The sequence below is a fragment of the Sceloporus occidentalis genome, unplaced genomic scaffold (assembly GCF_023333645.1).
Source record: "Sceloporus occidentalis isolate IW3139 unplaced genomic scaffold, rSceOcc1.0.p SCAF_14, whole genome shotgun sequence".
Lineage (NCBI taxonomy): Eukaryota > Metazoa > Chordata > Lepidosauria > Squamata > Phrynosomatidae > Sceloporus > Sceloporus occidentalis.
Genome location: NW_028316994.1, coordinates 13,287,501 through 13,302,584, shown reverse-complemented (window position 1 = coordinate 13,302,584; position 15,084 = coordinate 13,287,501). Strand labels below are relative to the sequence as shown.

Sequence of the window (15,084 nt, the reverse complement as noted above, 5' to 3'; positions counted from 1 at the left end):
TGATAATAATAATATAATAAGATTTATTGTTATTATTATTTTGTTGTGCTTCCAAGTCATTTCTGACCTAGGTTGACCCTAAGGTGAATCTATCATGGGCTTTTCTTGGCAGAATTTGTTCAAATGGATGGGGAAAGGAAAGAAAAAATGAATTAATGATATATTAATAGTATTATACCTTTATGGAATTATGAATAGTATAGGATGAAAAGAAGACAGTAAGAAGAATGAAGATATTAATGATAATTTTATGTTTTTTAAAAATATATATATTACTGGTTCAGTTAATATTAATTGATTTAATATGAATAAGATTTAGATATGGAGTAAATAATGATACATAATATGTTTATTACCAATTGTATGTGGACTATTATGTAAAAGATATTTTAAATACTGAATATGTGTGCTTTTGTTAGGTTTTCAATTTTTGTGTGTTTATATAATTTTACACTGCTTTTAGCTCTTTGGTTTTAATGGCCTTTTAATTTTTTTTATTGTAAAGTGTTTTTTTTAATGGTTTCCTTTGTGAGCCGCCTTGGACCCCTTTCTGGGAGGAAGGTGGCCTAGAAATAAAATATATACATTATCTAAAATGGTATTTCACTTTCACATTCTCTCTAATGATATTCTCACTTTTCCAAAGCCAAGGCAGAGGTGGATTTCAGCATGATGAATAATCTAATATTAATGTTGTATGTAAAGGGCCTATGGTCTAAACCAGGGGTAGGCAACCTGCAGCCCGTGGGCCGGATGCGGCCCGGCAAGGCCTTGGGACTGGCCCCAGCCCAGTCCTGCCGCCGATTGCCGCCGGAGCCTTTGGCCTATCAGGAGGAGGTAGGCAAGCGGCAGGCAAGGGGACCAAGTGGTGGGCAAGGGGGCAATTGTCTATAGAAGCCTCTGAAACATGCATTTATATTAACATTTTTTTAAAAAATCAGCAATTTTTTTAGCATGTCCTCCATATTTTTAAAAAAGTGTCCTCCATTTAAAATTTTTGTCCTACATTTGCCCTGGTTTATTTATTTATTTATTTATTTATTTGGCTTTGCCCCCCCAGTTGTCTGAGGGACAGCAACCCGGCCCCTGGTTCAAAAAGGTTGCCTACCCCCTGGTCTAAAAGTTAATAATTTCTTCATTTTTAAGCTAATATGTTTTTTCCACGTGGAAGTTTGTGACACTCTCTAAGCAGCTGGTAGTCGTGGCCGAGTGGTTAAGGCGATGGACTAGAAATCCATTGGGGTCTCCCCGCGCAGGTTCGAATCCTGCCGACTACGCTTAAGGACGCCTATTATTTTTAATTGTTGATCTTTTCTGTTATACAAGAAAGCACCAGTACATTTCCTTAGAAAAAACTAGCTTTTCCTCACTGTTTTTAAAGAAGTGATTCCCAAATTCTGGTCCTCCAATTGTTTTGGACTCCCAGAAGCCCCAGCCAGCTTTAGCCAACAGCCAGAAATTCAGGAATCTGAAATCAAAAACATCTGGAAGATCAAAGTTTGGGAATAATAATAATAATAATATTTAAACCACCAGTTTAAAGAACCCTGTTCAATATGTGTGTGTGTGTGTGTGTATCTCAAGGAATCAAGTTCAAATCTAGGACAGCTCTTGCTAACAACTTCTTTCATATACATAGGCGCTCACATAAGTGTGTGGGTCTGTATGTATATCCACACACACACACACACTTTTATGTCCGTACACACACACACACACACACACACACATATATATGAAAGACGTTGAGTGCATGAGCTTTCCTAGACTTGTTATACATGTTGTATATGTATAAAACATCTGGAAGACCAAAGTTTGGGAACCACTGGTTTAAAGAACCCTGTTCTTTACGTAGGTGTGCATACACACACACACACACATATATATCTCAAGGAAGGAGATTCAAGTCTAGGAAAGTTCGTGCTATTCTTTCATATATGTGTCTTTGTGTGTGTATACACACACATATACTTCATATATATATATATATATAGTATATGAAAGACAATGGGAACATGAGCTTTCCTAGACTTGTTATACAGGTTGTATACGTATGTATAAATGTTTACAGACAGATATAATTTAACAGTGCCATGATTTATTGCAGGAAGGCTAACACTTACTATCAGCCTTAATACTCTAGGTTGTGTATTCTTCACTTCTATAGATAATTCTCCCCTAGATAAAGCATTACATGTAAACCAGCAGCCACCAAAGACAAATGAACATACTGTACCGGTAAGATTTAAGCTTTGCATTGAGAGAGAACACCGCCACCTAGTGTCTCAATAGCACTTTGAAGTTCCATTGGAATGAATGAGGAATGGGGGAAAAGAGCTACCAAATGCTACTGTCCAGAGGCTGCTCGCAAGCGCGTTGGTGGTATAGTGGTGAGCATAGCTGCCTTCCAAGCAGTTGACCCGGGTTCGATTCCCGGCCAACGCAACTGACTTTTCTTTTTAAAAATTGAATTGCAGTGACTGCTTTCACCTCCTCCCCTCCCCGCCTTTGTATCTTTCCTTTTCTTAATATTCAAAGAGATCTTGCAGCACTTTTGAGGCTGACGGGAAGAGAGAAGTTGGTAGCATGAGCTTTCCTAGACTTGAGCCTACTAGACTTGCATTTGGTGGATATGAGGAAGTAGGCTCAAGTCTAGGAAAGCTCATGCCACCAACGTCAGTCTCAAAGGTGCAGCCAGATCCCTCCTCATGCTCTTAAAAGATCCCTTGGGGTGCAATTAATATTTGGCCGCGTGGTTTCTTCCGAGAACCTCCATGACTTAAGCCCTTTCTTCCTCACGCATCTGAAGAAGTGGAGTCAAGTCTACTAAAGTGTATGCTATCAACTCTTCTCTTGGCTAAGTCTCCAAGGATGCTACATATCCGTTGGCATGCTATTAACCCCAATCAACTCCCCTCCTCAGCAATGTCCTCCCAACCCATTGCAATTATCAGCTCTTTCTCTGATGAAGTGGCAGCTCTCAAAGAGTAACCTCTTAAAATAGTATCTCTTCAAAAGAGTCTGGAGAAACAGCATGCCAAGGGACCTGTAGCACTCTGAGAATGGACTAAAAAGAAGTTAGCAGTAGGCATGAGTTTTGGTACCTTGAGCCTTTGTTCCTCTGAAGAAGCGGAGTCTCCAAGAGTGCTACAGGTCCCTTGGCACAAGATTATTCCCAATCTCCCCATGGCAATCCCCAGCTCTTTCTTGGACGAAGTGGTGGCTCTTAAAAGAGCCTTTGTGTTGTAAGGGGAGCGTGGCTTTTCCAGGAGGGTGGGTCTTAGGCCCTCTCCCCGCGGATGCGCCTGGCCAGCTGGATGTCCTTGGGCATGATGGTCACCCTCTTGGCGTGGATGGCGCAGAGGTTGGTGTCCTCGAAGAGCCCCACCAGGTAAGCCTCGCTCGCCTCCTGCAGCGCCATCACCGCAGAGCTCTGGAAGCGCAGGTCCGTCTTGAAGTCCTGCGCGATCTCCCGCACCAGGCGCTGGAAAGGCAGCTTCCGAATCAGCAGCTCCGTCGACTTCTGGTAGCGCCGGATCTCCCTCAGGGCCACGGTTCCAGGGCGGTAGCGATGGGGTTTCTTCACTCCCCCGGTGGCCGGGGCGCTCTTCCGGGCGGCTTTGGTGGCCAGCTGCTTCCGGGGCGCCTTCCCGCCGGTGGACTTGCGAGCCGTCTGCTTGGTACGAGCCATGCCTGTTTCCCTGCCTACTTCCAAAGGAATTCCAAACCCTGTGCCAGACAAAGGAAGACTGAGCGAGAACGCCGCCTATCCTGGTTATTTATAGCCCTCTCGCTCGCTCCTGATTGGCTAAGGGTCCCCCACTCTTCCTTTCTCTCCGCCCCTTTTTAGAATTCGAATTTCCCGCGCAGATTCAAATAGCCCTCTCGCTCGCTCCTGATTGGCTAAGCCTCCCCCACTCTCCCTGTCGCTCCGCCCCCTTTTAGAATTCGAATTTTCCGCGCAGATTCGAAGAGGCCTCTCGCTCGCTCCTGATTGGCTAAGGGTCCCCCCACTCTATTTCGCTCCGCCCATTTTTAGAATTTGAATTTCCCGCGCAGATTCAAAGAGGAGTCTCTTCTCTCTCTCTCTCTCTCTCTCTCTCTAAATGCATCTGAGGAGGAAGCAGACTGAAGTCTACCAAAGCTGATGCTGCCAACTTCTTTCTTTCATTTACAATCGCCCCTCCAAATTCGCTGGAGTTAGGGGCACACAAGACCCCTGTGAATGTGGGAAAATCCCACATAACAAAAACACGTTGTTTTTACAGATATAATAATAATAATAATAATAATAATAATAAGCCCACCTCTCCCTGTGGATTGAGGTGGGTTACAATAAGAGATAATAAAATACATCATACAATAAATCATAAAATTTCACAACCCCCCCAACCCACCACCAACATAAAATATAACACTTAATTACAAATTTTAAAAAAACAAATTACAAGTTCAAGTTTAAATGAATTAAAACGTTACTCAGCAAGATCAATATGTAGAGAAGTTGAAGGCTTTCGTGGACGGCATCCATAGTTTTTTGTGGGTTTTTTGGGCTATGTAGCCATGTTCTAAAAGAGTTTATTCCTGATGTTTCGCCAGCAGCTGTGGCTGGCAATTTCAGAGAAAGATTCTCTGAAGATGCCAGCCACAGATGCTGGCGAAACGTCAGGAAGAAACTCTGCTAGAACATGGCTACATAGTACAAAAAACCCACAAAAAAAACCCCGATAGTTGTTGTTACTGTAGCCCACCAACAATGACTGAACAATGTATCCCATGGCCATTAGATACATACTTATACTTTGTTGCATAAACACATAGAAATTAGGGAAAAAAAACCCTCACAAAGGTTGGCTGGAAAGTCACAAGGACCAGATACATACAGTTCTTAAACCGTTATGTAGCGAGATCTTGTAGCACCTTTGAGACTAAGTGAAAGAAAGAAGTTGGCAAGCAACATGCTTTCATAGACTTCAGTCTATTTCTTCAGATGCTTTTAAAGGGTATAGCCATGTTAGTCTGCAGAATCAGTATGTAGAGAGACCTTGCAGGACCTTTGAGACTGACTGAAATAAAGAAACGTCAGGAATGAACTCTCCTAGAACCTGGCCATATAGCCTTAAAACCCACAGAAAACTATGAAATAAAGAAGTTGGCAGCATGAGCGTTCCTAAATGGATTAATTATACAGTGTATTTTGGCCCTTAATCAATCCAGTTTGAGGCCACTTTAACTGCCCTGGTTCAGTGCTAGGGAATCCTGGGAATTGTAGTTTATTGTGGCACCAGAGAAGGCTTAATATTTCACCAAACCACAGTCTCCAGAGTTCCCTAGCATTGAGCCATGGCAGTTAAAGTGGTCTCAAACTGGATTGTTTCTGCAGTGTGTTTTGGACCTCAGTCCAGGTGCTGCAGAGGGACATCCATGCTGATTTTTTATTCACGGATTCAAGCACCTGTGACTTCAAAAAATATTTTTAAAAGTACAAATTCCCCACAGCAAACCTTGATCTTCCATTTTATATCAAGGAAACCATTTTGCTCTGCCATTGTATTTAATGGGGCTTGTACATCCACGGATTCTGTGGTCCACGGAGGGGTCCCAAACCCCAGCAGATACCAAGGGCCCACTGCAAGATGTTCAGCATCTAAGTTGAACAAAGGGCAAAAGGATGCAGCCTTGCCTGACCTCTTTGCCATTTGGGAACCATTCTGTTTCTCCCTGTTCTGTTCTGACAAAATGTAGGATGAAAAACATAGCTGGCTTCCAGTCCATCAAAAGCATCTGAGGAAGTAGACTGAAGCCTAGGAAAGCTCCTGCTGCCAATTTCTTTCTTTCAGTTAGTCTCAAAGGTGCTACAAGATCTGTCTCCATACTGATCCTACAGACTAACAGGGCTATATCTTTTCAAAGCATCTGAGGAAGTAGACTGAAGTCTAGGAACACTCATGCTGCCAACTTCTTTATTTCATAGTTTTCTGTGGGTTTTAAGGCTATATGGCCAGGTTCTAGTGTGTTTTGAACTTCAGTTTCTTTATACAGTGCTTCCTTCTATTTTACTGCAATGTCTTTATACTTCCTACTATCTCGCTGTTTCGTGTGACATGTTTGTTGTTGTTGTTGTTGCATTGCTTCCCTACTTCTGTACTTTGCATTTTCTTATAGTTACTTCAATATAACTGTTGATTACTCGTGATATACAACTTATTTTATATATTAAGACACCCAAAGACTCTTTATGTTTGTGTGCCCACATTGAACTCCAACACTGGAGCTCTGGTCATTTCTCTCTTCCTCTTGTTTAATGTTTCCGCGGATTCTTTTAGCAGAGATCGTTTGCTTCCTCATAACTATTGCAACCAAGTGTTTAAAAACTCACTTTGATTTATTAGAAGAGGGAAAAGAGCAACTTAAACCAGGGAAATGTATGGCACTCCTGATCAGAAGTGGCCTCCTGGCAGAGCTCTTTCACAGCGGTAGCGTGGCCGAGCGGTCTAAGGCGCTGGATTAAGGCTCCAGTCTCTTCGGGGGCGTGGGTTCGAATCCCACCGCTGCCAGCAAAATGTTTTTTTATTCCTCCTTTATTTCAATACTAACTTTGCTCCAATTTTAAAATCTAAAACATTTGATCTTAAAATGCAGCTTTCATAAATAGACCTCCTTTCTCTCTCCCTCTTTCCCCAGTTTTAAGTTTAACCATGGTCTGCAATGCTATATTATCCATTGTCTTGATAGTAAAAGGCATTGGATGGGATAAAGTGCTTTTGGAGTGTGGTGGTGATTGATGATGATGATGGTGATGATGATGGTGATGGTGAAATGCATTTATATCTCGCTTCTCCAACTATCGAAGCGGCTTACACTAAAAATATCCATACAATAATGTTTCATTATACCCCGAACCCTTCCATCCACATTAAAATACAATTAAATTATTGGACAATTATTAAAACAATTATTACAAATTACTATTGTTGTTGTTATTGTTATTAAGAATTTTGTTTTGTTATTAATAAGTTTTGATGATGCCTGTAAAGTGCCATGCAAATTTATGGCCCTATATTAATAATAATAATAATAATAATAATAAGAAGAAGAAGAATATAGGGCCATAAATGTGCATAAACCTAAACTATACAGAATTATGCAAGTTGTGCAATTAAAATACAAAACTGAGGTGCAGTCCCAATGGACAATTAAAACGGTTTGACACCGCTTTAACTCAATTTTGCAGAATCTTGGTTCTGCTTGAATGCTCTCTTTGTGTCAGTGGCCTTATTTCTTTGGCCTTCATCACAGTCTCCAAACTATACCTTTTTTTTAAAGGGTTCGTTTGCAAAGTGTTTTCATTTTTCAACATATATATATTTTTAAGTTTGCAGACAGGTCTCTGTGGCGCAATCGGTTAGCGCGTTCGGCTGTTAACCGAAAGGTTGGTGGTTCGAGCCCACCCAGGGACGCAAGATTTTCTTCCCCTCCCCTCCATCCTTCGAGAAAGAGGACTATGTCTTCCATTTGCATCCCAGAGAAATTTTCTCTTGTCATATATCCCAATGCACAGAATCCATGATGCAAGCTTCCGAAGCTCCACTGGGTTCATGATGATGAAGATGCCATTGGAGCTTCCTAAGCGTGCATCTTGAATTTATGTGCATTTTGGTTGGTCCCATAAAGGTATCACTGCTTTGTGGGTTTTATTATTATTGTTTTTATTCTATTTTATTTTATTGTTGTTTTTATTTTTTTTATTTATATTTATATTTTATTATTATTATATTGTTTTAATGTTATATATTTTATTTAATTGTTTTATTTAATTGTTGTTTTTATATATATATATAATATTTATTATTATTATTATTATATATTTTATATTTATTATATTGTTTTATTATATTGTTTTATTTTATTGTTGCTTATATTTATTTTTATTTTATATTTATTTTATTATTATTGTAGTATTTTATTGTTATTTATTTTATTGTTATTTGTTTATTTATTGGTTTATTTTATTATATATATATATATATATTATTTTTATTATCTATATTTCATATTTATTATATTTATTATTTTATATGTTTTATTTTTATTGGTTTATTTTATTGTTATTGTTATTTAGATGTTACTGTGCTTTACTATATGGCCAACATGACTACCCCTGAATATTTGTCATCATATCCCATTCACTGGGTGGCCTTGGGCAAGTCACACTCTCTCAGCCTCAGTGGATGGCACACCACCACCACCACAACAAAAACAAAGCAGATGGATATTTGTCTGTGTGTATTTGTATGTGCTTTCCTTCAAGTAGTCTATGGATTTATGGCCACCCCCATGAAAGTCACAGGGGTTCCTTACCCAAGGAATGCACAAGTTGCATCTACACTGCAAAATTAATTCAGTTTATTATTATTATTATTATTATTATTATTATTTATGATATTTATACCCTACGGAATGATGTCATTTGTAGCTTTGTGAGATCTTTAGCCTTCTCTGTCAGATTGCTCTGGGGCCACAACAAATTACAAATCCCAGTTAAAATGGTGCCAGACTGCATTAATTCTGCACTTGTGGCAGCAGCCTTAAGAGGTGGCTTTGTCCATTCCTTCTTCTAGAGGTGAAAAAAGCAACTAAAATTAAACCTATAGTAACTTGGTATTATTTTCTAAGTGGGCTTTTGGGAAATTCCATCCACTCAGCCTTCAAAAGCAAGTTTTGTGTGAAGACCAAGGAGGTAAAACAAAAAAAAACTATTTGGCAGCGGTGGGATTCGAACCCACGCCCCCGAAGAGACTGGAGCCTTAATCCAGCGCCTTAGACCGCTCGGCCACGCTACCAGATGACTGCCTTGGCTTCCACTTTTGTCTCTGTCTCTTTCTCTGCAGGAAGAGGGGAGGGCTCTTTCTATTGAATTTAAATATGATATTGGAAAGGGGTTGGTTAATTCTTGGAGCACATGGTTTAAATCATCGATCCATCTGCCTTGGTCCAGGCCTTAAAGGGAGAGAAGAACCACTGGACCTCATCCCCTTTCCCTCCATCATTCCCTTCTCCTTTTGTTTCGTGTCTTTTAGATTGTAAGCCTGAGGGCAGGGAACTGTCTGATTAAAAACAATATTGTAAGCCGCCCTGAGAGCCATTAGGGCTGAAGGGCGGGATATAAATACCTAAATAAATAAATAAATAAATTGTGGCATGCAGTTTTATGGGTTATATCGAACACATTTATATCATTTACTTCTCCCCCAAATTGGGACTTAAGCATCTTTTTTGGCTGGAGAAAGGAAAAGAAGGCCTGCAACTCCACAGAACCCACCTCTAGCTTTCAGAGACCATTACAACCATTCCCAAAGCTTTTTTTTAGAGCAGACTTATCATATCACCAGGATATCTGATCAAAATAAAGAAAATTAAAGCCGAATCCTCACTCACAGAGATCTAGTGTTAAGCTAATTCAACTCTATGGTATCTACTTGTGAGTAAATATGGAGAGGTTTGCACAGCCAGCATTTCCTAACATGGCAGTAATTTCATGTGCAATTTACTAACACTGACTTGGTGAAGGTTTGGTTTTGGAAATTCATCCACTTCAATCCATAATAATAATAACTATGCCAAAAGTTAGAGTTGAAATAGACTTGAAGTCAAACAACAACAAGAAGCCAAAAGTAGTTCAAAAATCCATATTGGCCTTGGCATGATTTATTTGCCATCAGGTCAACTTCAACTTATGATTGAGAGGCCTTTTTAATGTATTTTTAATGTGTTTTTCTATTGCTATTTTCCCTAGACTTTTTTGTTTTGCCATTTCGTTGCTTGTCATGCAACCAGGTCAAAAGCAACAAACCCTGAAATTCAGTTCCCTACTCAGTCTTTAAAGGCACAGGCGCCCTCTCCCTTTTCCCCTTGGCAGCCACAAGAGGGCGATGGAGCAGCCCCACTTGAGCTGCATCTGCCCTGCAGAAACAATGGCATCACTTTAACTGCTATGGGATTATGGGATTTGCAGTGCTGTGAGATATTTAGCTCCTTCTGTCAGAGGGCTTTGGTGCCATGACAACCAACAAATCCCAGGATTCCATAGGATGGATCCAGGACAATTAAAGCAGTGCAGCCTTGGTTAGGAAAAGGAAAAAGATGAAATGAAATGGATGGAAGGAGGGATGGCTGTTAGCAAAAAGGCATCAGTCCAGCATTCTTCTAGTCAAGACTGAACCATTTTATCTCCATATTGTGGGGAATGAAGCATGGGGCAAGGGCTTAAAATTAAAAAATAAATATATTAAATTAAATTTAAATTAGGTCTTTAAAAAATAAATAAAATATTTTTAATGTTTAAAAAGGGAAAGGGGGGGGGGATTGCTCTATAAATAGTCATGAGTTCCTATCATTTGTATTGCTTGTTGCAGCCAAAACTTTGCATTTGGATTTACAGTGAAGCCAAGACTCCTTCAATGCATTTTCATATAGGCTTCCTATTTGTCCCTGGTTGAGAAACAAAAACAAAACGCAGCCAGCCTCAAACAACCTGTAATTTAGCTTGTAAAACAACAGCAATTATCTGTTGTTGTTTTTTCTGCAGCCAAATTATTGCAAATTAAAAATGAAAACAATTGCGCCCAACGTGGGGCTCGAACCCACGACCCTGAGATTAAGAGTCTCATGCTCTACCGACTGAGCTAGCCGGGCTGCTGGCTTATGCCTCTCCTTTGATTCTTATAAGGTTTCATTGAACACACACAGAGCAGATCCCACTTCATTTCTTTGCATCCTGCCCTGTATTTTTCTCCTTCTTCTAAGGATCTCTCCCTTCCTCCATTTAGAGGCAGAAGGAGCCAATTCTCTCCTAAATTCTTCCCATGCAATACTCAGATAACTGGGGGGCAAAGAAGGCTTCCTTGGATGCAAAGCCATGGTGCAACTCTAAATTAATGCTCACAACAAAACTTGGGGTTGGCTTGGGGTCTGTGTTCAAAAAGGCAGCTGTGTTCATGTTTAAAGGGTGTCAAAAAGAAGAAGGAAAAGGAGGATTTTAAAGGAGGGGAAAGCCAAAGTACCAAAACAAGTAACCGGGAATCATACCTTAATAAGATGGCTAGGAGATGATGCAGGGTTGTTAAGGAAGGTGTTTTCCTTCGAGTTTGGGAGGAATGGAAGGGAGGAAAAGAGCACTTTGGCAGCGGTGGGATTCGAACCCACGCCTCCGAAGAGACTGGAGCCTAAATCCAGCGCCTTAGACCGCTCGGCCACACTACCTTACAGTGTGCTGCCTTTTTCCATGCCTCCCTACTGTTCAGTTATGACTTCACCTTATGCAATAATTTGTTTCTTTCCACCAGGTCTCCATGCTCCATAGCAGAAGATCAGGCACAAGTGTGCAATGCACTGAATGAACAGATGAAACAGATTTCCAAAATGTCTTTATTCCAGATACATTGGCAGATAAATCAGCCCATTTCTTCCTCCTCTCCTCCTGAGCATACCTCTGCAAGGGGAGTTCCAGCACTGGCTGAATCTGCACTGCAGAAATAATGCACTTTGACACTGCTTTGCCTGTGTAGACACATCCTGGAAGTTGTAGTTTGTTGTGGCACCAGAGTCCTTTGACAGAGAAGGCTAACAAAACTACCTGCCCCAGAAATCCATAACACTGAGCCATGGCATCTAGAGGTAGCTGTGTTGGCCATATAGCAAATCCAATAACATCCAAACAATGATACCAAACAAAATGCCCAATTGCATGTTGCAAGCTTTCGGAGTTGCACCAGCTTCTTCAATAGGCAAACATAAAAATTGAAGATGTTAGCCATAGGCCTGCATTTTCTGCTTCTGGTCAGTTCAGATGGTACCAAGGGCTAACTCCAGGCTGGCATCTCCCCCTTTTTTGGCCATGTGGTCACTGGGAGTTGTTCAAATTGAAGGAAATTTAATGCCCATTTGCAATTCAAAGAAGATGCTTCCTTGGAATGCCAGCATGTCTCCTTCCTTTGTGAAGCCAAGGCTCCTATGTAGGCAGAGTCTAGAGAAGACTGAATTTCTCAAGAAGTCTTCATGTTTTGCATCAGGAATACTTTGGGTGGTGTAGAGGCAAAGCATGTCAATCAGTTCCAACACTAGTAAAAATTGCTTTATCTTTATTGGAGGCAGAAGCCTCAGATGGCAAGGTCCCAGTGCTCTGGCTCTTTCCATAGGATTCCCTGTGACAGCAGTTAATGCAGTGTCAAACTGCATTATTTCTGCAGTGCAGATTTCAGCCACTGTCTTGATGAGCAGACCTTGTTTTCTGGTATATTATTTATTTATCTTATTTATTTCAAGGATTTCTATCCCGCCTTTCTCCCACATTTTGATTCATTGGGATCTTCAATTGGATGCTCATTACTATTGTCCTTCGCTGTGTATTTCTTTTGGATTCTACTTACATTTGATTGTGCAAATCCTCCATGAACAGGATTCACAAAAGAGCCTACGCATCCCAAATTGCAGTTTCAGGTTGTGCAACGATTGCTGCTCAGAGTATGGGAAATTTACTTTCTTGGACCACAATTCCCCAAATGCTCCAGCCAACATGGCCACTGATCACACTGGCTGGGGGGCTCTGGGAGTTCTGTGGTCCAAGAAAATGACATAAGTACTCCTGATACTACTAATGCTTTTACTTCCACTGCCATTACTGCTAGTAAAGGGAATGGGCCTATACAGACAGGTCAAAATAAAGTGCTTTGGGTTACTTTGGAGGTAAGCAGTTTAAATGATGCATGCATCCTAAGAGGCCAGAAGGCACCAAAGCCAACGGTCCAGTCCTAAGGACTGGAGCATAGCTTTGGTGCAGCTTCTGGCCTCTTAAGATGTGTGTGTCATTAAAACAGCATACCTCCAAAGTGACCCGATGCAGCTTTATTTTGGCCTGTCTGTATAGCCCCAATATTTACTTAACCTAGCACTTTTATGTAGTTTTAACTTCAGCATGGTGACACAGATGTGTAATGGTTTGAGCATTGGACTATGATTCTGGAGACCAGGGTCTGATTCCTTGCTCAACCATGAAAACCCATTGGGTGACCTTGGGCAAATCACTCTCTCTCAGCCTCAGAAAAGGGCAATGGCAAACCTCAACATAGGGTCAACGTAAATTGGGAATGACTGGGATGCACACAACAACAAGGCAATTCTACAAAGTGTGTGTAAGCCAGCTGTTGACTTATGGTGACCCCATGAATTTAACAGATTTTGTTAATCAGGGAATACTCAGGGGTGGTTTGTCATTACCTTCTTCAGAAATACATCCACCAACCTGATTTTCCTTGGTGGTCTCCCCTCCAAGTACTAACCAGGCCTCACCCTGTTTATCATCCAAGAAGAGACCGGATCTACAAAGTGAGAAGGCTAAATCCAATAGTCAGTCCCAAGTATGGGAGACTCAAGCAATCCATAAAACTAATGTAAGTGATGAATTACCAAAATCACATTGACTGAATGGGTCTCCTCTAGCTGGCTTCACACAACTGGATTTAATCCAATATGATTAATTGGGGCCACTCCTGACAACATCCAAACAATCTCGCCTCATCCAGAGAGATAGAGATGACACATACCTGATCAACATCTTGGCTGAGAAACCCAAGGAAATTAGTGTGATGAAATATAATGGTTCAGAATCTAGAACAGACTAGATTAAAGAGATAGGTTTATTAATAAGAAAACATGAAACATAATTCTTTGATATAATGCAGAGCAAAGTTCCTCTGGAGGCCAGAAACCAATTGGAAGCCAATGAAGGTGACACAGAGATGAAGCTATCTGCTCCAGATTTATTCTGGAACCTGGGTCACTATCTTTAAACACAAAGGCCATTTGAATAGTCTGTCTGGGGGGGGGGGGGGGGAGGAGGTACTAAGACATGTGATCCTCGGCAAGTCATACTCTCCCAACCCCAGAGTAAGGCAAAGGTAAAGCTCCTCTGAGCAAATTCTGCCAAGAAAACCCTGAGATAGGTTTATCTTAGGGTTTCCATAAGTCAGAAATGACTTGAAGGCACACCACCATCACATGTGTGAGACTGGTTAGATGATATTTCTTGTCTAGGAAAGGGCACATTTGTCATGCCATCCTGATACAACCTGCTTACTCTTTGGATGGATGCAAAAAGAAAGAAAGAAAGAAAGAAAGAATCAAAGAAAGAAAGAGAAAAGTCTCCAGTGTGCAGAGTTTTGAAGCCTTCAGGCATCTAAAACTTGCCAAGTAAAGTAACCATCTGTCCATTGCAAAGCACAGCAGTATTCTCCTCCAGCCTAAATCAATAAAAATCACACAGATGTGAGTATTTCATGATTGGTATGTATTTAAAGCATTCAGACAACGTCCATCTTGCCAGTCAACAACATCGGTTTACTCACACATCCCTCCAGCCGATCAATGGGAACAAATATTTGATGCAAACTGATTTTATTAGACTCACCAAGGTGATGTGCAGAGTATTGTAAGAAGGTGAGCACATTTCTGCAGGCCTTTGCTAAATGGTGTGTGTGTGTTTATTTCAGTTTGCATTTATGTTTACTGCAAATGGCCCAGAAATATGAGTGTTGGACATACTCACTAGATATGTGTGTGAGAGAGAGAGCTGGTGCAGTAGACGAGAATCCAAACATTTTGCATTTGCCTTTCAAATTTGGAGTCTATAGTGTGTAGCCATTGGTCATTTCTGTGCTCCATCTTTCTATTGTGACTTTTATGTTCACAAGCTTGCATGCCTTTTCACTTTCTGGTTTCTCCCACCAAAACTGAGGGTACTGTGGCTTACTTGGTTAAAGCACCTGTCTAGTCAACAGGAGACCCTGGATTCATAATCCCATTGGTGCCTGTTCCTTTCTATGCTGAAATGTTCATAGAGACAATAAAAAGGCATGAATATCATAGAGGCAGGGGGGAAATGAAACACGCTATTTGTTTGTTTGTTTGCTCATTTGTGGTATTTATACCCCACTCCTCAGCCCAAAAGGCTCTCAGATCTTTTTCTTCTTCCTATTACTCCCATTATTATATTACTGCTTTATTTCTGCAGTGAGGATGCAGCCTTGT

At 40.8% G+C, this 15,084-nt stretch overlaps 1 protein-coding gene and 7 non-coding genes across 8 annotated transcripts; 4 read left to right on the top strand and 4 right to left on the bottom strand.

The window, feature by feature from the left end:
• The first annotated feature begins 1,195 nt into the window (after positions 1-1,195).
• Positions 1,196-1,277, top strand: TRNAS-AGA (transfer RNA serine (anticodon AGA)). Its single transcript has one exon. It is a non-coding gene; the product is annotated as a tRNA-Ser (tRNA).
• A 1,096-nt stretch (positions 1,278-2,373) lies between these two features.
• TRNAG-UCC (transfer RNA glycine (anticodon UCC)) lies at positions 2,374-2,445 on the top strand. The gene has a single exon. It is a non-coding gene; the product is annotated as a tRNA-Gly (tRNA).
• An 835-nt stretch (positions 2,446-3,280) lies between these two features.
• On the bottom strand, positions 3,281-3,691 carry LOC149304089 (histone H3). The gene has a single exon (XM_089479672.1). The coding sequence runs from the start codon at positions 3,689-3,691 to the stop codon at positions 3,281-3,283; it is 411 nt and encodes a 136-aa protein (XP_089335798.1).
• A 2,784-nt stretch (positions 3,692-6,475) lies between these two features.
• TRNAL-AAG (transfer RNA leucine (anticodon AAG)) lies at positions 6,476-6,557 on the top strand. Its single transcript has one exon. It is a non-coding gene; the product is annotated as a tRNA-Leu (tRNA).
• An 829-nt stretch (positions 6,558-7,386) lies between these two features.
• TRNAN-GUU (transfer RNA asparagine (anticodon GUU)) lies at positions 7,387-7,460 on the top strand. Its single transcript has one exon. It is a non-coding gene; the product is annotated as a tRNA-Asn (tRNA).
• Positions 7,461-8,761: 1,301 nt separating this feature from the next.
• On the bottom strand, positions 8,762-8,843 carry TRNAL-AAG (transfer RNA leucine (anticodon AAG)). Its single transcript has one exon. It is a non-coding gene; the product is annotated as a tRNA-Leu (tRNA).
• Positions 8,844-10,622: 1,779 nt separating this feature from the next.
• On the bottom strand, positions 10,623-10,695 carry TRNAK-CUU (transfer RNA lysine (anticodon CUU)). The gene has a single exon. It is a non-coding gene; the product is annotated as a tRNA-Lys (tRNA).
• A 485-nt stretch (positions 10,696-11,180) lies between these two features.
• Positions 11,181-11,262, bottom strand: TRNAL-UAG (transfer RNA leucine (anticodon UAG)). The gene has a single exon. It is a non-coding gene; the product is annotated as a tRNA-Leu (tRNA).
• Between the last annotated feature and the right edge of the window lie 3,822 nt (positions 11,263-15,084).

Excerpts from the sequence above, each read along its gene's own strand:
- LOC149304089 (XM_089479672.1), bottom strand. The coding sequence starts at position 3,691 with ATGGCTCGTACCAAGCAGACGGCTCGCAAGTCCACCGGCGGGAAGGCG.